At 35.8% G+C, this 24,787-nt stretch overlaps 1 protein-coding gene across 1 annotated transcript in view; it reads right to left on the reverse strand.

Annotated features, from left to right (window-relative positions):
* Positions 1-560: 560 nt before the first annotated feature.
* Pxd (Peroxidase) overlaps positions 561-24,787 on the reverse strand; it is a 197,351-nt gene continuing 173,124 nt past the window's right edge. Inside the window, exons 3-13 of the mRNA XM_089639241.1 lie at positions 18,970-19,221; positions 10,750-10,937; positions 9,580-9,756; positions 8,427-8,623; positions 7,361-7,559; positions 4,448-4,645; positions 3,818-3,968; positions 3,036-3,363; positions 2,453-2,651; positions 2,239-2,344; positions 561-1,831 (exon numbers count right to left, since the gene is read on the reverse strand). Of these exons, the coding sequence (XP_089495367.1) occupies positions 1,723-1,831; positions 2,239-2,344; positions 2,453-2,651; positions 3,036-3,363; positions 3,818-3,968; positions 4,448-4,645; positions 7,361-7,559; positions 8,427-8,623; positions 9,580-9,756; positions 10,750-10,937; positions 18,970-19,214 (2,097 nt within the window). The 5' untranslated portion in view covers positions 19,215-19,221 and the 3' untranslated portion in view covers positions 561-1,722. The remainder of the gene's footprint in view (positions 1,832-2,238; positions 2,345-2,452; positions 2,652-3,035; positions 3,364-3,817; positions 3,969-4,447; positions 4,646-7,360; positions 7,560-8,426; positions 8,624-9,579; positions 9,757-10,749; positions 10,938-18,969; positions 19,222-24,787) is intronic.

A 24,787-nucleotide genomic window follows, 5' to 3' on the forward strand; every position in this document is an offset into this window, starting at 1 on the left:
AAGTTCTAGATGTACTCTATTCGCAGTATTTGATTAAAGCACCTGAAATATTTTTAGACGACCAAATTTTTAAACCAAAAACACATGATTTTGCATTACTATGTATGGCATCGCCTTAACAATAAACGTTCCAATAGTGAATCGCTTCAATCGCTTTGTGAACGATTAATTAGTCGCACAAGTGATGTTAATTCACGTAAACATTGAAAATAAGGAATTTCTGTCTTTTTAAAAAAAATTATGAATGTTCACCTTCTAACTTACCAGAAAAAGATTCTTAAATTCCAGTACCAGATATTATTAGATAACAGTCAGCGTTTGTCGATCTACATTAATATATATATTTAAGCGATATTATTTTTCGCTCAAGTTCCTTATTGATCTTCTTCGGGGTGCTAATAGAAACCACCATCAAAGGTGACCCAAGTATTTGCTATTTATTTTTTAGTTGTTCGAAATTGGTTTGATTTTAAAATGTGTATTTTTAATGATAGTTTTTAAAACATGAAACCTGGAACACATCGGTACACGGAGGAACGAAATATAAATAAAACAAGTGATTTAAAAGTAAATGATCACCAACTTTATTAGTAAATTTTGTATTTACAGAAAACTTAGCGATAGTTGTTGACAAAATAATATATCTTCCACATGACTCTTTAATAATAGTAACAACTCCATCGTGTTGTTTAAAACTGAAATGGTGGTTAGTACATACAAATGGATTTTTTAAAGTTTTGTGCGTAGATTTAACTTAACGAACTAGTTTAAAAATAAATATAATATCTTGCTCAGCACCAAACTTAGAATATTGAGTATTAAAATCAATAGAAAATTGAAGTGCCCATAGTGGGGAATTAAATTATAAAATAATGCATATTAATTATTGGAAAATACACATAATATTTTTTTATTCAAACTTTTTTATTTTTCTTTAACAAAACTAATTTTTTTTTCGAATTACGAGAATGTTTTAAAAAATATGGTAACTAAACGCATTATCATTAACATAATGTATTAAAGCTATTTTCTTTACAAAGGAAATAATAAACTTTTGTTAGCAATCAGATGTCATTGATCAGTTAATTGTTGACTTAGTTCAAATAGTGATCTACTGATATATTGAAATAACCAAAGGTCCTAATGATCCTTTGGGAAATTGGAAGGATTCTGTGTGACAGAATTTCCCTATTTTTTAAGCAATAACAACAAATATCGACTTTATAAGATGACTGTTTCTAATTTCTATCAATGTCATCTCAGTAAGTCGTAATATGATTCTAACTAACTAGCGGTTAGTTGAATGGTTTATTATGTACATTGGACAATATTTCTAGTTGGTTGAACGCCTATTCTAAAAATGACCATCTATCTATTTATAAATAACTGAAACATTGCGAGACATTAATATGTGTATCGTACATACAATGATTATGTTAAAATGATGCTTAAATTAGATGTGTTTGTGAGTTATCCCCAAATTAATTGGAACCCCGATTCAAAAGAACAACGAAAGAAAAGATTTGTAAACATATTTCGATTGCTGTATTCCAGGACACAATTCTACGCGGTTTTCTTTAGTTTTCGAAGTTTTTGGAAGATTGGTTTCGGAGGTTTCACAAATTGCTGGATAATTGTTTGAATTTCAAACCCCGAGGTTCCAATACATCTGGAGAAGATGAGTGTTGGTGAGAGGTTGGTTGTTTGGAAGATGAATTACGCTCATTTCTTAAAGAAGCCGAAGTGGTGTCCACCCGCGACAGGAGACTTTGCGTCCTGCCACAAGGACAGGTCCACCACTGGCAGGAACTCGCAGGGTACTAGCTCGTTTCTGAAATTAAAAATATACACTGTTAGTTTACCGAAAGAAAAGCGATTAAATTTCAGATTTACACAGCAAACAGAATTATTTTTTGGGAAGTTGATCAGTGATCGCTAACTCTTCTTCTCGTTCAACTTTTTGCAAATTGGTATTATACATTATCAGAAATGCGGAGAGTTTTGTTTTCTTTAAACTTCAGATTGCTGATGATGTTGGAATTATTTTCAGGAATAAACTGTTCTGATAAGTAAGTACCGCCTCGTAATGCTCGAACCACATTATTTCATAACACTTTAAGCGTGTAAAACCTAGTATTTTTTGTACCATTTTATCTTATTGACGATGTTGCCTATTTTTTGCATTTTGAGGAATATCTCTGTAAAATGGAAGGTGATCGCTTAGGTAATAATAATTACCCCTTAGATATCTTCTGGAATCCTTTAGGCTGCATGTTAGCGATGTGGTTTCCGTTGTCGCAGAACAATCTGGACACACTGGCTTTGCGGATCTCGTTGAGTTGATCTGGAATAGAATTGCGAAATTGAGTCATTTTTTAAATATTAAGTTTTAGTTTAAAGAGCTAATTAATGTGATGAGAAAAATGTGGACATTATATGGTTTATATTTTACCAATAGTGAATTGGCTCTCGTGGTTTCCGTTCTCGTAAAAGAACCTGTCTCCCTTGCGGGTCCTGTAGAACTGCTCGGTCAGGATGCACAGGAATGTGGGGCCGGCGAGGGCTCCGTCCACCAGGGCCTCCAGAGAGCCCCCAACGGTTAGATCGATGTCGTCAACAGACTCGTACAGAGTGGACAGGAGGTGGACATTCTGGAATGAAGACATTAGATTAGATGAGACGAGTGAAGGAAGGGTCTGTTAAAACTAAATGTATGCCATTTTTTACAAGGAGGAAAAAGCAATCGATTATGTTAACAACGGATTAAAAAAATTAGAAGAACCGACTAGAGGTGGCTCTGAAATTAATTTAGTAGTTAAGATCTGTATTGGGCTAGAATCTCGTCACTATTAAATAAATTGCTAGTTGAAAGCTTGAACTGAACCCCGATACTTTAATCGGGCTGGGATATAATCCTTGCATCTAAAAGAAACCTTTGTCTTTTTGATAGATATCTGCGTAACTTGTATCAGAAAACAACTAAGTTTTATAAAATTTTCATTATTCTGCGCATGAGAGGTAAATGTTTAAGTTACCTCTCGCGAGATCAAATCATGCAGATCTTCGAAGGTGTGTGCCCTGGCGAGGCCGCAAGCGGCCCTGTGGTCATTGTAGGAAGCGAGTCCGTGGTCTCTGTTCCTGTGGATGTCGATGGCTCTCAAGTCTCCTCCGAAGGTGTTGTTTCTCTTAAACAGAAACTGGGTGATCTCGCTATCGAAGTACTGGTCACTGGCCTTCTCGGGCTGGGTTCCGAGTCCTCTGGTCAGGGCGTCGAAGTTGTCTCCTTCCTCAATGACACCGGGACGGTTGAAGTAGTCGCTCAGTCTGATGTCTCCTTGGATCTTACGGGATTCAGTGATAAGCCTGAAATAACCCAATAAGTTAGTAAGTTAGCTGAGATGCCTGCAGGAAAAGATGGTCCCTTATGGAAGAGGGCACCAGAAGTAGGAATGTTATGAAAGTGCCAACTGTTGTGATTAAACAAAACTTTAGCTATTGGTAGGTGCATCAGTAGGACTGGCCTCTTTAACCAACTAAGCAAGTTTTACTCCGCATCCTTTACGGAAGAGGAAACAATGGATAAGCCTGCTAAGCAACACACGGACTCTACTTTGGTAGTAATTTGAATATGTGGAGGAGGAAAATCCACTTACTTCGAAACTGGGCGAAACTTGTGCTGAAACACTTTGGTATTTTGTGACAGTAAATGTGATATAGATTAAGCCACTAATGAGGTATTATTTAAGTCTAAAATATTTCAGATTTGCTATTAAACGATTTTGGTTAATAGGTCGTATGTATTTTTAGCGTCTCTTACTGTAGCCTTCCTGCGATGAGAGAGTGGAAGAACCTAAAGGCGGCGGTAGCGTGGTCGTTGAGCACGGTGGGGTCCACTGCGGAGTTGTAGTCGTTCACATACTCCTTCACGTTGGGGTAGATGATGCCGTTCTTGATGGAGTTCTCAACACCTGCACAAATACATTCAAGGATTATTCAACCAAACTCCACTAATTTTACTAAAAAAAATTATGGAAACATTGTAAATGGGATAGTTTTAGAGTTCTCCAAGAGATGTCTCTAGTATATAGGTTCGCCCCTCCAGTTCAGAAGCGAAGTGAACTAACAATTAGGTTTCTACCAACAGAGAACCTTTGGCTGTTCTACACACTTGTTCCCGATTATAAGAGTTTCTAGTCTAAACAAAGGCAAAGGGCCATACTAATAAACATGTTTAAAAGTTCGAAATAGTAAAAATATAGGATAAATTGTTTAAAACACGTTTGTCAGTAAGGGGAAAGTGTTTTACTGTGAAGAACGTGTTATTATTTTACAAGAAAATCATTCAGTAATCATTCTTGGCCTTTCAGTAAATAGACTAAAAAGTAATTTGAAGACATGGTTCAACTTTTTTCCAAAATTTAGATATGTTTATGTGAGATTGTCTTACCCAAGAAAATGGGCAGCCACTCGTAGTAGTTGATGTGCTGGTACTCGGCAATGGCGATCTTGCGGGCCTCTTGGAAGGTGGTCTCGTCGTCCCAGTGAGGGTTGATGGAGGTGAGTGCGTCGGCGATCCTGTTGTGCTCCCTCAGCAGGATAATCTGCAAGATGGTCAGCTGTGGGTTCTGGTTCACGCGGACGTCACCTGCAAGGGTTCAAAATATTTGTATAGTAATCGACTTCAGCATCGTCATCGACTTTTCAAACTTCCTGGACTTCAACCGCTTCAACTGCTATAACTGCTTCAACTAATTCCACTGCTACAATTCCACAATTACAATAACTTCAGCAATTATTTTTTAATGATAGATTAATGTTTATAAGACAGGGTTTTTATGCATAGAACAAAGGATAACAAATTATTATACGCAATTATTAGTCGCCTGAAATATCCATACAATATTCCAGAATTCCCGTCGGCGGCATTTATTTTTACTCGGGAGATATTTTTAATTTGTATGGATATTTCAGGCGACTAATTATTATTGCTTATTATAACTTCAACAACATCACCGTCTTCATCAACATCTCTAAATTTAACCCTGTCAATTATAATGTCGACTAACTAACTATTTTTTTCCACGACTTAAGCTAAGCTCTTTGGAAAAATAAGAAAACACATATAAAAAAATATATATAATATGCGAAAGAAAACGGTGTAAAGCATTATGGTATTATACCCGAGCGTCGCGTGTTCGATTCCTCGGCGAAGTCCTCCATCACAACACAAGCAACATTTTCGGCTTTCTGTGGTGGTAGTAGGAGATTTTCAAACATTGTTGGGTTATTCCGTAACCTGGGAATGTTTGTCTTTCTTTTAAAAAAAAAAAAAAAATTCTCCAGGCACTACGAGCCCAGTACAGTCGGACACTGATTCCTATTATTATTACCCACCGTTCATCATCAAAAAATTATTTCGTTGTTGTTTAGCAAGTGAACTTCCAAGATCCCAATTGATTGACATTGAGACCGGACAAGCAACTATTAAAAGAAGAATAATCTTTTCTAATTTATGTAATGAACTAGAAATTTCGATCTTTATGAATTACAATGTCTGCTTTACAATAACTCCACGTGATATTTTCCGTCATCCTTTCCGTCCGATATTGACGAAAGTTATACGTCAACAAAATAACCACTTTTTTACACAACCTGGTTGGACTGTTACAGGAAATCGTCAAATTTGACAGGGTTCAAACAATTTGTAATATATTGTGAATATATATTATAGAATGTGATAGACGTTGAAGGTTGTTGAAATTTTAAAAACATTTGCGGGATAGATTGGATCTAGATTGTGCGTGTTGAACAATTGACCATAATTTTATAAATCTGACAAGCTCATTATCCAATCAGATCATATGATGAAATTATGATATCAACAGTAATAATTAATTAATTACAAGGTTGGGTGCAACAGATTTTTTGTAAAATTTAGAGAACTCTATATTTCGAAAACATTTTCGTTTTGTTTAAGGAATTTGTAAGAAAACTATAACTTCACTTTTTTCTCGTTCATATAATAAAAAATAAGAAACGATTTTTAAAGTTAAACCGATTGTTACGATAGCGGCGCAAAATACAAATTATTCATTAGATTAACGTTAGATCGACACCTCTATCTGTAATCGTCAGTTGAGTCTACTAAAATACGTTTTCTGTAAGTCAATTTAAGTGTTAGAAAACAAAATCAAGATCGGCAAATTCACGCGAAAGTTTATAGCTAGCGGGGAATTGCATTTCATCGGAACAAGAACACCATAGCAATATCAATGCACCTAGCGCAACACGCCTTGTAAAGAAGTCGTTCTGTTCCAAGTTCAACGGCAAATCTGACGGTCAAGTGCAACGAATGATTTATGCCTTGTAGAGAAAATCTGGTTATCAATAATGAAATAGTGCACTGGCCAGTGAAAAAAACATTTCAGAGAATGTGTTACATTTATTAGCAACGGATTTTAGAAACTTTTAAGTAAAAGGATATTGGTGAGTTTACCCAATGTTTGCACTTCCACAAAACACAATGTAAGTTATTAAAGGGATTTCATTATTAACTATTGAAATAGCAAATAATTATAAGCAATAATATAAATAAATATATATAAATATCAATACAAATTCAAAATATCTCCCGAGTAAAAATAAATGCCGCCAACGGGAAGTGAACCCGTACCTTCTGATGTCCGGTCAGGTGCTCTGAACCACTGAGCTATGTCGGCTTATTTCCAACCCACCAAATAATTCAATATGTACTAGTACCTCAATCAACAATTACCGCATATTATATTTTAATTTTTTAATATTGATTCCATAATAATTTTTGTGCGTTTGACAAACATGCATAAAAAGAAGATTGTTAAAAAATTAGGTTTTCGCTATCCGGACAATCGTCCAATACGTAGTGAAATTTCCTCACGCTTTTTTACAGAATTTTCTTTATTGTGGGTTATTTAAAACAATAGTTAACTATTGTGAAATATTGTTAAACAAAAATTTTAAACTTTTGAAAGACTTTGAAACGCATGATTATGACGGTAGGTATACTAAACTATAGGTACTTATTCATTTTTTTGAAAAAGCCAAAATGACAGTATTTTAATTTTTGCAACCATAATATAAAAAAGCTGAACTTTTGTGATGATGGAGAGTTTAGTTCACAGATGATTAAACTCACGAAGTCTGCGTACGAAACCAATTCAATGAAATAATCTTCCAGAAGGGAAATAAAGAAAAAACGCTCTCACGACCACACAGAGGCGTTACCCAAAACAGTGTTGTCTTCTCTACATTTTGCGTATATGAAATTGTCTCTGATATAAACCAACTAAGATCATTATCGACGAGAGTGAAAATAACAAACCTGTTAGGTAGCAGGCTTCGTTAGAGCTGTGCGCGCTCTCGCACACCACAGAGGAGTTGGTCTCGGTGGGCGGGTACTCCTTGCCCCCTCTGGCCTCCACCAGCAGCCGCCCGCCTATGTTGGCTCGCAGTGGCCTGTGCTGCATCTCGTTGTTGCCGTACACCAGGGACATGTCCATGTAGGCTGTTACTGCCGTGAGCTGGGGGACAAAATGCCGCATTAGGAATAATAACAGATATCACTTGATTTAACTGATAACTGACAAAATACCAATGGTCTGAGGGACATTAACCCATTATACTATCTCCCACTATTCACATTCTACTCCACTAACAATAGCCTTTAATGAAAAGGAGTGTGTCTCCTGTTTTAGAGCAGTTTACAGGTATTTTTCTTGATTAAGCTAATAGAGAAAATATCCTTCCGACAAAATACCTATAATATGAGGGTCATTATCTTATTATCCTACCTTCTACAATACTAACAATAAAGTGAGCATCGTGATGTCTCCTGTTCCAGAGCAGTCTCCAGGTATCTTTCTTTATTAAGCTGATAGAGAAAATATCCTTCCGACAAAATATCTATAACGTGAGGGTCATTAACTTGCTGTCTCCTGTTCCACACTATCACGAGATGTACACGTGATGTCTCCTGTTCCAAAGCAGTCTCCGTGTATCTGATCTTCTTTTGAAGGTGTTATATTTTTAATCTATCCATTTTTGGAAAATCTACAGTTAACATTTTATCAGTTTGTACACGTGAAGTGCATAGCCAACATAAGATCAACTCCGAATTTCCTCCTTGTGACTTTACATATTGGGCCCCTTATAATCAATGTTTCTTCAGCCATATCACGGATTCCTAAAGTTTTTGATATTTTCCACTCAACAGCTGCATGTTTCTCCTGAGGTGGCATTACCATTAACTCATTCAGTAAGTTTATGTCGAAAATGAGTACTTTTCTGAGAGTTTGAACCATCTATGAGCGCTTTAGCTTATTATATTATAAGTAAGGCAATTTATCTCATTAACAGTTACGAGGATACCCTGTAAAAGTGTGAATTACCTGTTCTGCGGGCTCGTATCCTCCGACACAGTTTCTGTCCCTGGTGGTGATGGTCCTGACGAAGTTCATGCAGCGGGTCCTGGTAAGCTGGTGGATGGGGTCATCTTCGGGCACGATGATGGGATAGCAATGCTCATTTAGGCTGCGACGATCCACGAACTGGCCCTCGGCGCTGCAGCACTGTGTGTCTTCCTTGTCTGCGAATAGATTACAAGGATTTTAATCTTGCCACCCTTTTCTTTAAATTTTTAAACGACAGTATTTATTTTTATTCATTACGAAATACAGTGAATCCAATAAAATTTCACAAAAATCAGATCATCATATAAAATAATATTATTAACCATTACATTTAACAATAGTATAGTTAGAGATACAGGTGTAAAACATGACATTAATTGGCATCTCAAAGTCAATGAAATTTAAATGAACAATGTCTACCTCTAAAGATAGTCATTCTCTCCAAAGGAACGATGGTTGTTAGGTTGGTCCTGCCTCTTGAAAAAATAAAAATCCTGTGCTACCTAGCTCCGTCCTAGGGACATAAAGCGTAATACGTTCCAGAACATCAGGATTGTAAATGTGCCTTTTGAGCAGTTTATTTGCTACTTGTTAGTAGAATCGGTCGGTGGCCGAGTTGACATCGCGTTTGGGTCCCACCCAGGCGTAGTGTGTTCAATTCTTCGGCTGGCTAAGTCCTCCTTCACAACACAAGCAGCTTTTTCAGCTTACTGTGGTGGTAGTAGGAGATGTTCAAATATTGTCAGGTTACTCGTAACCCGGGAACGTTTGTATTTCTTTAAAAAAAAAAAAATCTAAACGATCTGGTCCTAGGATTCCAGCGAAAATATAGGAAAGTACCCAAACTCTCACTTGAATGTTGTAAGGCTGAAGGATATGGAAGAGAAAATTAGATAGGGAGAGAGAGAGAGGGGGAAGCCTCTCTGTATTCAGATTTGTTCATTCTACATAGCTAAAGCCATTTAAAGCAACGTTTTGCTTCTGAATGATGGTCTCTCAACAGGGCCATATAAAGAGTATTTTTCACTCTTCCAAGAGTTGCATGTGTTTTGCACGCTAGAAACTCGCCAAGGAGTTTGCTTTGGTTAGGCGCTTTCTGTAGAGAACTTAGAATTATGTAAGATAAACTTACGGGATTGAGTTCCTCCGGCGGCCAGAGACATGTCGTGGGTCATGATTTGCCCCCACTGCATAGCGTTGAGGTTCCAGATGGGGTCATCGATGGGGCGGTCGGGGAAAAGCATAAGACTGAGGATACGTGGCAGCGGTAAGTCGCGCCCGGTGCTGCTGGTGGTGGGCTCGCTGATGTCTGGTAAAGAGAAAAGGACACAAAACAACATTGAAAATTAAAAAAACATTGTTAAAAGACCACAAAATCGAAAGAATGCGTGGATATCCGTGCAATAAATGGACTCGTTGCATTGGTGACTGCATCGAAAGCGTTTTTGAAACTATTGGCTTTAGTTAATTCCCAGTTTCAATCAAGTTTGCACCCTTTTGTATTTTTTTTTCTATCACTGAACATTATGTTTAAATGTCCTATTTTAAAAGTTTGAAAACTCTCTATTTCTTATGATAGAAATCACAAGCTGGAGAAAAACATGCCAAATTTGTGTTGGTAGCCTACATTACATTCAGTACCGTTTTTCTGGTTTAAAATCAAGATTTTTTAATACAAGATTTAAAACTTCCAAGGTGTATATGACAACTCTTGTATAGGAAAAGTTGTCTTCGTCAGATCCCCAGCAGTTCTATTAATTTATATTCCTGATATACGTCTGTGTCATATGAGACAATTTTGAAAAGGTTAGTAAATTTGTACGAGACGGCTCATCTAATTTCTATTCCAGGTATTAATCAATTTGTAAGTTTTATTAACTACACTCGTACTCGTACAAACTTTTAATAATTTGAAAAAATATATATATATTGCAGGTATTTTATAATATATGAAATTTACGCGTTCGAACCTGCGACATCTGGCTTGCTAGTCGAGAGCCTTACTCCTCGGAAGCCGTAAAAATGCCTGTCTATGTATTTTATGCCTTTGTATTGTGGTCACTTGAAATGTAATTCTTCTGTATCTATTTTCTATGTTATATCTTCTCGTTACGTGTGTGCTTTAGTGTTATAATTAATATTGTGAAATTAACCTGCTGACAAACTGGCAGGTAAAGTTAAGCGGGTGCTTGTATCGAAGAATAAAAAATATAGAAAAATTTTTGTCCTTTTTCATTGTTCGTTTTGATTTATAATTCTTTTTCGATGATTGGATAATGTAAGTGTATAGTGTTCGACTTACCATCTCCGTACTTGGCGGGCAGCAACCTAGCGTAGGGGCTCTGAGGCACTCCCCAGCCAGGGTTGCGGAGGTTGTTGCAGGAGCCGTCAAGCGTCCGGTAGTTGGACTTCTGGCATAGCGCGGGCGCAAGGCCGCACGTCAGCGTGGCGGGGTCCACCGGCGTCGGGGGCGGCGCGCGCTCGAAGCTTCTGCAACACATACAAAATGTAACATTCTTCTGCAATACGTACACAATCAGACACACTCACTAACCAATAGGATGCATGATTTGGTCAACATATGTGCATATATTTTATGGATAAATATAAAAAATGATCGTTTAGCATTTCATCTGTAAAATTGTTTTTTATGTTCCTGTTCAAGATGGTAGCCATGTTGAATACTACATGTTTATTTATTTTATTTTTTTGTAATATAATATTGATTACATTTTATGATTTTGACTGTCCAACTAGGAAGGATTCCCGTTTCAGGACAGTCAAATTTACAGGTTTCAAGTTATCCTAGACGAATACAGGATTTAAGACTAGCTAAAATAAGTATGTTTAATATTAATATTCACATACAAAATGTAACATTCTTCTGCAATACGTACACAATCAGACACACTCACTAATAGCCCAGTCAATGAGGTTTTGTGTCGGAACTAATTCCCCGGAAGCTGAATTTTTCACAGATGTTAGAAAACCTTTAGACATGTATTTTTACAAAAGTCCCCGACTTTCCCCCTTGTGCTTCCTTCCCCACCCCCTCTTGAATATATTTTTCAAAGCCTTTCGGAATACGCTAATATCTCCATAATGGTTTTATTAAATCAGATTACTTTTTTTTTTTTAGTTTTTAATTAGTTACTCAAAAAAATTGTATTCTTTCATTTTTGCGAGAAAAGCTATACAATCTTTACAATTTATTAGTAAAAGAAAAATATCAGTTTTTAAAATAGTATTTCAGAATATATTTGCACATAACTTTTTTCTGAGCCTGTTAACGAAAATAAATAAATCAATAAAACTTGTAGACAATATTTTTAGCTATAAAATAATGTATATAATAATGGGTTTTAATTTATAATAAGGCACGTAGGCTGTTAATAAGGAGCACGGCGAGCGGCGCGGCTCGAACGCGCAGCGGTTCGCGGCGCAGCGAGAAGTTACAAAAACTTAAGGAAAGTAATGATTAATTAATGTGTTTGCTTTATTTTTATAACAAATTCATCTAACGTTGAAGAGTTTTATTGTTATTTACCAATTATAGTTCGGAGGGGAGGGGGGGAATATAAATATTTTCCCCTGCACAATGAAGCGCTTTCATTATCCACTAACCGCCGTGCCCCGGTCTGGCTAAACAGTCATATTATGTTGTATGATTGTTTGTAACTTATTATTTAAATGAAGTTATGTGAAATAAGCCAAAAATACCTACGACAGCGTGGGACTACCCTTTCACCACATTAAAATATTGCAGACCTTATGTTATGGCGAAGTTCTAAAAAATCTTTCGTGGTAATTCTCACTTTTTTATTATGTGCACCTATCAACAATAAAATACCGTAACAACAAATCACTTAAAATAGAGCATAGATCTAAAATGGCTTACTTTCAAACAAGCTTCTTAAAATATACCTTAAAAATATATTATAATGACAAAACGGTTTGTAAATTATATTATATACTTATCAATATTATCTATGACAAAATTAGGCAAATATTCAAATAATTTTCTAGTCAAGAGAGTCTTCCACTTCTTCGTCATACTGGGGTGTGTTCAGACATGATAATCCGTTACGGTTGTAGCACGTGGCAGAGCAGGTAAATCCAGATTTTCTGCAGCCACAGTAATTTGCACATCCAGACTTGCAGGAACAGGACACCAGAGAAAAAAGGTCATCAGGAGCAAATGGTTTAAAAAATTTCTTCTTTCCACCATTTTCATTTACATTTTCATACCTCCACCCCCAGTTTATAGGATTTAGTTTGCTTCCTAACCAAAACTGTACTTGCAAATAAACTTTCAACAACTGTTGATGACACGATTCTGAAGTCGGTGGTAGTTTTGCCAAGTCAAATTTAGATTTAAAAGCTGATTTTATCGTTAGTCTGGTAAACTTATAGTATCGAGCTTCGTTTCAATTAGAGTAGCTACCAATACCATACATGGCGAGAGCAAATTTTTCTCCATTTTGCAACAAGTTCTCTTCGTTTGCATCTTTTTCCAGAAATGCCCAGCTGCGCGTTTTGCTTCGGGATTGTTTTTAATCATATCAACAGCTTTTTTTTTCCTAACCCATATAAAGATGAGGTCGTATCACAGCCCGTAATGGCATGGGTAAATAGCATGTGTTTTAGAATATCTTTAAGTAACATTATAGGTTTCTCTATGATGTAAAAAGTTCTTGAAGGGGCCTTTCCACCAACATCTTTACAGAAAAAAATAGATTTTCCTTCAGGAGAAAGACTTACAAGTAATACCAAAAGATCACTATCCTTGCCAACAACAATCACTTGTGAGAAGATGTTGAGTTGTTCGATGCCGGTTAGTACAATGTCAATATCGGCATCACCTGCGGCCGTGACAGTTTTCAAACCAGATTCACTAAATTCATGTCACAGTGCTTCAATCATTATTTTTGTTGTTATTCTTATTAGATAAGAAAGCTTCCTTCTTAGTCAAACAACGTGTAGTGAAGTTTAATTCAATATCGCACGATGAGTTGTTAGCCGACATAAGTATTTACTCTTCATATTTTATAGTTGGTTCTTCAAGGTATCCATCGAAAACGACAATAGAATCTTTGCCAAATTTAGTATGGACGAAACGTGAGTATGATTTAATAATAATAATAATAATAATAAATTCTTTATTCCAGGATGTGGGGAGGTTAGTGCAATCCCACACATCCCATAGAGGATATAAGTACAAATAATATTTACATATAGTAAAATAAATAAAAAGAGATTAATAAATTAAAAAATTAAATAGAAAATGAAATTAAGTTAAAGCAGAGAAGCACGGGAATCCATCGGATCTGAGATTGTGGGAGCAATTATCTTTCTCCAATGGTCTTCAATGCTCGATCCTGAAGTCAGACGGGATTCTATGATAATAATGTTTCTGGAATGGTTTATCCTTTCCCTCAGTCCTGCAATCCTGGTTCTTAACAGAGCTGTAAATCCTGGAACTCGCCCTTCTGCAAACATTGAGGAGGCACTGCAGTGCCTGGGGAGTCCGAACATCAATCGGTAAGCGTTGTTATATTGCACCCGAAGCCTTTCCATTGTTCTTTTCTTGAAATTAGCCCAGAGCTCGCATGTGTACAGGGTGGTGCAAAAAGCTAAGAAGAGCGTCCTTTTCACTCGTGGACTACAGAGCCGAAATCTTCTACTGAGCATGTTACATTTTATACTCAGTACACGCCTCTGCCTGTCAATATCTTCATCATCCGTTAACTTGTTGTTGATGATATGTCCTAGATATTTTGTGGTTTCTACTGTTTTCAGAATCTCACCATTCAAAAAGACTGGACTAATGATGTCTCCGTAAGTAGTTTCAGTTTGCCAAACAACAGAGTATAGGAAGTATCCCCCATCAATGACTATTGCAGCACTTTCCAAATCAACTTCATCAAGAATACTTTCGCTAAATACTTTCGCCATTCATGATTTTGTTCCTTTACGAAGGGAGACTTCATCAAAAATAGGAGGGGTCTTGAAGCCAATTCATATCCTAAGTAAGTCTAAAGCATGCTAGGACTATCACTAATGCACAGTATTCTGTTAAATAGCTGCTGGTGGTTTACTGCAACTTGTCTCGTCCTAACAGTTGCGGATTTGAATCTTGCTGGGTAGTCACCATGTATTTCCTTTTCAGTCGTATATCTCCAAAATTACATCCTTTCATTTTTTGCATAGCTGCCAGGCCCACCTCATAAGCGTTATCACAATTGACATTATTATCTGAAACAAACCCTGAAGATAAAGGACATCAGCTCCCCTGAGAGCTTGGTGAACAGGCTGAGGTGTCTTAGCCATGATGTATATTTTCCTATATCTAGCTCATCCCTTTTCTTCTGTGATTCGCGCAGCTCAACATGCTGTTCAGTAAAATGAAATTCTTCAATGCTCTCTTGCACTTTCACGCAGTAAATGGTTCCAAGTTTCCACTTTGACAAAGCGCTTTCAGTGATTCCGCGCCCATGTGTCAAACCTCCTACTGACTTCATTGGTCGCATGAGACACTGTTCGATGATCATGTCCGTCCACGTACCGGACCAATATCTGTTCTTCTTATGGTAAAGTAACCATTTTCAGTGAATAGTTTATATTCTTCTTTAGTTATTCTTGATTCGAGTTGCAAGATACTTTGAACATACATATGTGCTGATTTTTCGTATGGTAAATGTCCTGCCAGGTGGAAAAATGAAAGCATATCAACAATAGTATTTAAGTACATTTTTCGATTCCCGGACTTCTCTGCAAATATAAATCTAAGCATGAGGTCGATTCAATGTAGAAGGTAAAGCCACAACATGGCAGTCCTACTCGAAGATTCCTTAATCCTGTCTTCACTTGCTTCAGTATATGGAATCGTCTCTTTTAGATTGTCATCATTATTAACCTCCTCCATATCTTTTTTCCACGTAACTAAATCTTGATACATATTTTCTATTTGTCTTAATTTCCCATCAATATCTCGGTATTCTTCTCTGATTACGTGCACAAGAGACGCTGCTGTTAAAGTGTAGGCTCTGTTTGCCCGAGAATATTCATGTCCATGGAGCATGTGGGTTACTGTTGAGGACGCGTAAACTGATTCCCATAAATTTCCCACATACCTTTATTTAAATAATACGTTACAAACAATCATACAACATAATATAACTGTTTAGCCAGACCGGGGCACGGCGGTTAGTGGATAATGAAAGCGCTTCATTGTGCAGGGGAAAATATTTATATTCCCCCCCTCCCCTCCGAACTATAATTGGTAAATAACAATAAAACTCTTCAACGTTAGATGAATTTGTTATAAAAATAAAGCAAACACATTAATTAATCATTACTTTCCTTAAGTTTTTGTAACTTCTCGCTGCGCCGCGAACCGCTGCGCGTTCGAGCCGCGCCGCTCGCCGTGCTCCTTATTAACAGCCTACGTGCCTTATTATAAATTAAAACCCATTATTATATACATTATTTTATAGCTAAAAATATTGTCTACAAGTTTTATTGATTTATTTATTTTCGTTAACAGGCTCAGAAAAAAGTTATGTGCAAATATATTCTGAAATACTATTTTAAAAACTGATATTTTTCTTTTACTAATAAATTGTAGAGATTGTATAGCTTTTCTCGCAAAAATGAAAAAATACAATTTTTCAGAGTAACTAATTAGAAACTAAAAAAAATAATAATCTGATTTAATAAAACCATTAAGGAGATATTAGCGTATTCCGAAAGGCTTTGAAAAATATATTCAAGAGGGGGTGGGGAAGGAAGCACAAGGGGGAAAGTCGGGGACTTTTGTAAAAATACATGTCTAAAGGTCTTCTAACATTTGTGAAAAATTCAGCTTCCGGGGAATTAGTTCCGACATTGGGTCTTTTTTTCCCTTCATTGACTGGGCTATAACCAATAGGATGCATGATTTGGTCAACAAATTTGGGGGTACTATTGATATATTTACTGACTCCATTTATGTGTTACAGTAATAGTAATATTTTATTGTTACGGACATCATAATACAACTTCAGGGTTTGATGTAAGTGATTTCAACAGAATACTGTTTTGAGGTTTATTTTTACACCACTATTTATGACTAATAGAAACATCGATATCATTGACTGAGCGTATCAAAGTCCGGTTTTAACTATTCATAAAAACTCGTCTATCCTTAAACTCGGAGAAAACTTACTAAATGACATTTAAAATAACGGACAAAACTTACTACATGACATTTACACTAACGGACAAAACTTACTACATTAAATTTACACATGAAATAGTCCAAAAAAGACTCATTAAAATAATAAAAAAAAAAAGATTTTTTATGAATAAACTTAAAATACAATTATCCATAAACTAATTCGGTTGTGTGGTATAATATTGTTTGTATTGGAAACAAAATTAGCCTCGAAAATATATGTAGTAAATAGTAAAATTTGGTATAACATGTGGTACGTAGGAATTTTATTTAAATTTTATTATTTTATTTTATTTAATTTTGCAATAATTAGCGTATAGGCAACTGTTATTCTGTACAAGAAGAAACGTATCGTTTACCCTCGATTAAAAAATAATTGTATTTTGTTTATGTTTAAATATGTTAACAGTATAATATATTATGTACATATTTTTTACAGATAAATAAAAAAAAATGTCGTTTATCATTTCATCTGTCTGTAATTTTTTTTATGTACCGGTTCCGGTTCAAGATGGTGGCCATGTTGGATACTACATGTTTATATTGCCGGAGTTCGCATCGTCGTGGTTCCTACTACGAGCTTTCAAATCGAAATAATCAATATTATGATACCTACCGGATCAAAGAAAGTTTAAAAAAAGAATCGTCATTGAGATAGTTCTTAATTTGAAATTTTGAAAAATGTTACGCAAAATATTTCTGATTTATAATTAAGTAGGCATCTTAAAATCTTGATTTCAGAGGAAATTTTGGGTTTGATTTAATAAATCCAAGAAAAATTAAAACTGCACTATTCACATAACTACTAGTATTACATAGGTACAAACCTAACATAGAATGGGTACAAAGCTAACAAGAATCAAATTAAACAACAATTTTTTTTTATTTAATGATGTTGTCACACCACAATGTGTTTCAATTGTAATTTAAGAGTTTGCAGAATCTTATCAACTAATTGCATTACGATCTTTGTAACAGCTGTTGAATCAATCAAAATTTATAGGCCATTGTTCAATAATATTACGATGACTATCTTAATAAAGAATAAAAGAGGCTTCAACAGTGAAGCATTATCGGTATCTAAAATAATTTAATTAAAAAGGTTAGGTACTGTACGAATATTTCATTTCAACTGCTCCAAGGAAGACAGTATTAACTCAGAAAATTAAGTTTTTGACTTATTTTCATTTGACTGCTCCAAGGGAGACAGTAGTAGCCCCCTTGAGGTGATTTTTCACAAAAACAGCGCTATAAAAGTTATCCAATTATTATTATTATTAGTAACTTAAAAAATTAACCTTTCGACTTACTTCCGTTCGACTGCTCCAAGTAAGACAGTATGTAGTAACTCCGAAAATTAAGTTTTCGGCTTACTTCCATTCTGAGGGTCATAAATTAGTGTCAAAAATTAAAACACAAAACTTATATTGGAAAATTAGTAACTGCCCGAAGAATTCCTCTAGAAACATTTGAGATTATAGAAATATGTTCATCAGAAACAATTAAAATGTGAGCGTCGAGCTAACTGATTTTATTAGAGTTTTATGTCGCCTTAACAGACTTATTGCAATCTTTAGAGCACAGGCGTCAGGTGGGAATGCCGTATTTTGCCAATGATATTTCAATAGAAGATGCTTCGAGGAACTAGTGTCATTGATTCGTTCGGCACCGGTGCACGATGAATGATTTGACGGCCCCTGTGTTTCCTCCCTTCTACAATATACAAGGTTCACTGCATGTTGACACAACTATCTTCTTTTAACATTGTCCTTGCAATTTTTCCCATCTTATTACCTACAAGTACCTGTCATTATCCGACTATACCCACGTCTGTGTGACATTTTACAACAATAAACGTAAATATCAAACCAGTTTATTGATGAAGCCTGTTTGATTGACATTTCTTTGTGATCAGTACTTTGTATTGATATCAACTCGGGGTAGAAGGCTGTGCAGTGAACATATTCGGTTCCCTCAGTGTGTTTCTTATCCAACTTGGATGTTATGAAAGCTTTTGTGTGAAATAAATCATATCTCCTGTGAGTGAAACCAACCATCAATATCTTTAAAAAACAAAGGGGTAAGTCAGATTCCTTCCTTACTTCATGTTCACCATCTCCATCCATAGTTGTGTCAACTCCAAAGTTCACAATTAATTTTTACAGTCCACTCTTGATTCGCCTATTGCGATCACACAGCATCTTTTCCCCTAAAAGTCCGTGCCCCAGAGATGACATGGGCTCTGAGGAAGTTAATGTAAAAAATAACAAATTATGAAAATGAAGTATGTAATTGATGTGGACTTACGAGTAGGGAGAGTACGAAGAAGAGTAGAACCCGGGTGGACGCTGTTGGCCGCCGTAGCCCTTGTTTCCATGCAGACCGTACAGGGAACCGGGGAAGCCCGCGCCCCCGAAGTGCGCGTGGGCGGGGTGGGGCGGATGGTTCAGAAAAACGCTGTAGGCGGACTGCGGCTCGCTGTGGAAGGAGTGACGGATGCCTTGCAGCTGGGAGAGGGACGCCAGCGCGAACAACAACACGGAAAGCATCATTGTGGACCTGAGGAAAACAGAAATACTATTAATGGTGTTTTGGTTCTTTTTGTGAAAAATTGGACGATTCGACAAACTAAAGTTATTTTTTTTTTTTTTTTTTTTTTTTTTTTTTTTTTTTTTTTTTTTTTTTTTTTTTTTTTTCGTAGGAAGCAATCACTTTGTGGTTAGACATATTATAATTTAATATAAAGTTATTTTGTTGATTGCCCCATTGGAACCGATTCATATTACTCAAATTAACGTAAATAGCATCACAACATTTATCACGCAACTGAGCTTAATTTTTGCTCTAGTTTCTACCGAAATCCAGTTTATTAATGTGCCTTAGATAATGGTGATGTTCATGGGAATGGATTTAACTTATTCTGCCTAAGCAAAATGATTGTTGAAAAAAATATCTATGTTGTTATTTAATTGAAATGTTTGGATCAAAGTATTATTTCAGATGCTTTTGAAAATATTAACTAAGATAACTTGTGATACTAAATCTAAAGGGGTATTTTAAACAACATTTGGCTAAAGAAATTTGAGATATTTTGCAACAAGCTAAATAATGCACTTTCATTGGCCATTAGACAGAACACAAAGTACGATAAATATATATTGGGCACCTAGACTCGGATCACCAGCCAAGACAGATCAAACATTGGAGAAGCAGTAAACTAAAACTTAGCTAACTTAAAATTAAAAATAGTGGATAGGATAGACCTCTCTGGGAATTCTAGCATAGATTTTCTTCTGCAGGTAAAGTGATAATGAATTACAGTCATCTATGCATTAATCAGCTGGATTCATCCGAATTATATTATTTGACAAAAGAGGACACCACTATTCCTGTTTAGTCGATTTAAGACTAAAGGATTAAAATATTTTTGTCACAATAAAGTGACAGTACTTTTAGAATTACAATGTGCTAATTCAATATTATTCTAAATTCTACTCTCTTGAGAGCTGGTCGTGACAGATTATAATTTCATGGTGCGAATGCAGGTGTTATTGTGCCGATTGCCGTCCGCTGCCGAATTTGAAGATTAAGGAATCGCTGCTAAACTCAATGTGAGTGATATATTTGGTGAGTCCTCTGTTTTTATGTATTTGGTGGCTGGATTATAATTTTTTACTTTTCCTGCAGAGTAAATTTTGTAATCAACCCATTTTTTCAAAGGGAAATAATTATTCCCTGATGGTCTGTGTGACTTACAAGCCAGATCATCACCAAATATCAACGTTGAAACTTTCTTATACTCGTAATCTAGTCTCCTTTGACGGAAAAAATCTTCCCAAGATGCCTTTCGATTGGTATGCTCGGTGTAATTTAGTGACCAGCTCGGGCACGAGGGCTCCACCGAAACTAGAGTCAAGTTAGCCTCTCATAAGCAGGGCATACTGTACAGAGCCTGCAGATATTTTAATAGTACAAAACTGTACATGCAGGCCCTGTTCAGTACGCCCTGCTTATGAGAGGCTAACTTGACTCTAGCTTCTCATAAGCAGGGCCTGCAGTCGCGTCATACTGTTGAATCGGGAATCGCGTCATACTGGTGGGCTGCCAGATTCAACAATATGACGCGATTGCAAGCCCTGTACATAAGCAGGGCGTACTGCACAGGGCCTTCAGATACTTTAATAGTACAAAACTGCTGACCCTGCACAAACTGCAAGCGCGTCATACTGTTGAATCTGGCAGCCACCTCTGATCTGGAGCCCCAAAATACCTGAACAATGACTCTGTGCAATAGATTCTCCTCTCTTAACAAACGGATTGCAATCCTTAGAGTACAGGCGTCAGGCGGATATGATGGCCTTGATCTACCGGTATTACAGTGGAAGATGTTCCCAAGAACTAGCGTCATTGATCCCTTCACCATAGGTGCATAGCCCAAACAAACAAGAAACACGCCAAACGCGCGCCCAACTAATGGACACGCTTGACATTTGACGCTTGACATACGACTCGTTTTTGAGTTCAACAGCTCGGCTGTGGTATGATTTGCCGCTCCCTGTGTTTCTTCCATCCTAAAATCCGTGTCCACTCCTTCCTCTCCCAAAATAATATTAAATATACCCATTTAATCTATGCGAATTAAACACAACAGATTAAACCAAATAGATTTAGATCCTAGTCGATCAATGAAATGAACGGCCAGTCCCGAACGCATTAGTCACGAAAGTATACTGTGTGATATCACCGACTTTTTGCCTGTCGCATTATCAGAAACCAAGAAAATATTTTCTATTGTCTTTCAATTGCACAATATATAAATAACCATCGCATTGCACTAATCGTTAATCAGGTTTTTACAAAATGCATATCTAATTCTCGTTTTATTAATTGTTAACATGGGAAACTCTCACGGCGAACTAGTTGTACTGGGAATTGAACCTGTTGTTCATCTTTTTATCAATTAATTGGTGCTCATCGATTGCAATCTTCAGATGTCGTGATCTTTTGCGAGAATCTCTCATTCTTTTCTTGTTTTGTACAAATACTGATTACAAATAATAAACGCAGGAAATAATATTTTGTTGCATTTGATTTCCAATACAATAGAAAAACCCACAATGTTATCTCTGGCATATCACAGGAAGTGTTGGCCCTTATTAAAAACCTTAGTGCCAAAAATTTCAAACAATATGTAGTCATAGAGTTACAATTAGAGGCGCTACTGCGTACAAATATCTCGTCAAAACTTGTTCCACTATTAGAACGCGATAAGCGGTGTGCGTATACCGGATTCGGTAGTTTCAGTTAGAGCATTGGGAGAGTTATCTCATGTCTCATATAAATATAACACGTCTGTAGGTACCGAAAAAAGTAGGCATTTAATTTTAATTATTTATTTATTTATTTATTTATACTGGGTTTTTACAGATGATCACACTTACGTGAGAACAATCCACTTATAAAAACTCAGTTATTGTACAATTACAAAAATCTACAATTAAATAAAGATACAATAAATTAAATACAGATACATACAATTAAATACAGATACATGCAATTAGAAAACAAAAACATCAAAAAATAAAAATAAAATACACAATCATATACAAGCTCGCTCAAGTAACACATTACATTATACATTATTACAAGTGGTAAGAGGCATAAGAAATACGAGAGGTATGCATAGAGAGAAAATTGACACAATGAATTAGCTAATATTTTTTAATAGCGCCAGAACTTTTTTTCTGAATCCGTACAAATTATCGACGAAAATATCTATTTCAGCACACTCTATCTTGTTATATAGTCGACACATCTGGGTCAGAGGGCTAAATTAATTCAACACTCCTTTTTACGAAACATTTTGTTCTTTTTGAACAATCCAAAATTATGTATTAAAAATATTAGTTCGTTGATTTTTTTATTGACAATCAAATTTTTCCAGGCAGAAAATGTGCAAATTTCACAACGTAAGAGCTTACCACTTGAGGTTTTTTTTTTTTCTTCATTAAGGTATTTTCCGCTATAGTATTAAGGCATATATACCTACGAGGGTGGTCTGAAAAGTTACGACCTCAACGCCAAGATGGCGGTACTCGTCAATAAAATCTAGTGAGTGTAGTTGTTCATCTTTTGACAGTTACTCACCAATGTTTCGGCCATTTTGGACGCGCAGTTTTTAGTTGACAGTCATTTGAGTGAGTCAATGTGTGTGTTTTCGTATTATGATTAATTTTATTTTAGTTTAATTTTGAAGATGATATTTTACCCTTGTGGTTTTGAACATAAGCGTTTTTATGAAGAAATTAAAACGCTAATTCAAAATTACTTTTCATAACGTTTATATTTTTACCCCCTTACTAATGGGCGTGTTTTAGATTTTGTGGAGCTGAAAAACATTCATTTACTGTACATTAAGGGTTGGTTACCAGCTGTGTAGGGTGTGAAACGCGTTTATTAGTAAAGCCCAAAATTTTACATTATATTGTTAACGCCTTACGGCAGTTGCCTAGTATGATAATTTAACATATCAATACTTTGCAAATGTCAATTAAAAACCATGAATTCTATTTTTTAAAAAAGTATATTTAGAAGTTTCACTTTTGCTAGTCTATCGGCATTACGTGAACGCTGACAGAATGAGCGTGATCAATTCTTAGCAGTGTCTTTCTCTAATTGGATTATTCTTACTTAAATTAGTGTAAAACTGCCTAAACATTGATATATTATATGTAGATGAGATATGAAGTGAAAAATTAAGTTCAGCTTTTTGACCTAAAACCGATATCCAACTCGCCTAACGCTTTAACTAAAACTATCGAATCCGGTCTACGCGCACCGCATATCGCGTTCTAGTCAAAAGGCAAAATATATTTCATAATGATTCGAACTTGTAATTTTTAATGTGTTTCATAATAAATACAAAGTTTAATGTTATATATTAAACAAAAACACACTTTGTAATACACCACTTTTCTATTGAATTAATAACTGACAGCCAACCAGGCTTCCCTTTTCTCAAGTCTCATCCGGGCTTATACATTGACTTGATATAATAGCCCTGATAATAGCTTATCAGTTTATAGGGTTTTCCAATAAGAGGTGTTATTTTGATATTCAATCGTAAAAGATCAATAGTTTCGTTGCTTGTGTGGCATATAGCTCCGTCTTGTTGAAAGTAAATGTTGTTCAAATTAACGTCATCCAATTCCGGCCATAAAAAATCATTAATCATCTCTCGATAACGCAATCCATTCACCGTAACTGTTGCTCCAGCCTCATTTTCAAAAAAGTAAGGTCCAATGACTCCGCCGGACCATAAACCGCACCAAACAGTCACACGTTGAAGATAGAAAGGCTTTTCAACAATAACTCTTGGGTTTTCCGAGGCCCAGATGCGACAATTTTGCTTGTTGACGAAGCCACCGAGGTGGAAATGGGCCTCATCACTCAAGATGATTTGCATTTGATTCACTCAAGTGAATTTTAATAATTTCAATGCGTTGTTGAAGCGTGTATTGTTCCATTTTAATTAACGGTGTAGTTTCTACTTGTCAAATGTCGAAAAATGACAGCTTCAAAAGTAACATGTACCGAAATAGCGGGCTATTCAAAATAACACCTCTTATTGGAAAACAATGTATAATAGCCGTGATGAAGCTTGAGATAAGCGAAACCTGGTTGGCTGTCAGTTATTAAATCAATAAAAAGTGCTGTATTACAAAGTGTGTTTTTTTCATTTTATATATAATGACACACACCAAAGTAATTGCTTTTTCGAAAAAAATTTATGTTTCAATTTCTCAAAACTTCTTTTTATGGTAAAAGCCTAGATATAGTACCTACGTTTTAGACAGCTAATAACTTAAAATATTCTGGCAATATTTCTTATTCATAAAATGTTAACATTATTATTAATTTCTGGTGTAATTAGGTCGCAGTCAGCTTGTTCTAGGTAACAATAATATTTATGGCGTACATCCGCAGTTTTAGTTTTGATTATGTTGCATTATATGATGAAATAAAATCAACAGTTTTTAGACCACGAGTAAATACATCTATTTTTATAGAGGTTTAATTTTTAGACATTTATTTCGTATTTCAAGTGCTATAATGTCATCCGATT

The sequence above is a fragment of the Hesperophylax consimilis genome, chromosome 14 (genome assembly GCF_061612785.1).
Source record: "Hesperophylax consimilis isolate HC1 chromosome 14, BYU_Hcon_1.0, whole genome shotgun sequence".
NCBI lineage: Eukaryota > Metazoa > Arthropoda > Insecta > Trichoptera > Limnephilidae > Hesperophylax > Hesperophylax consimilis.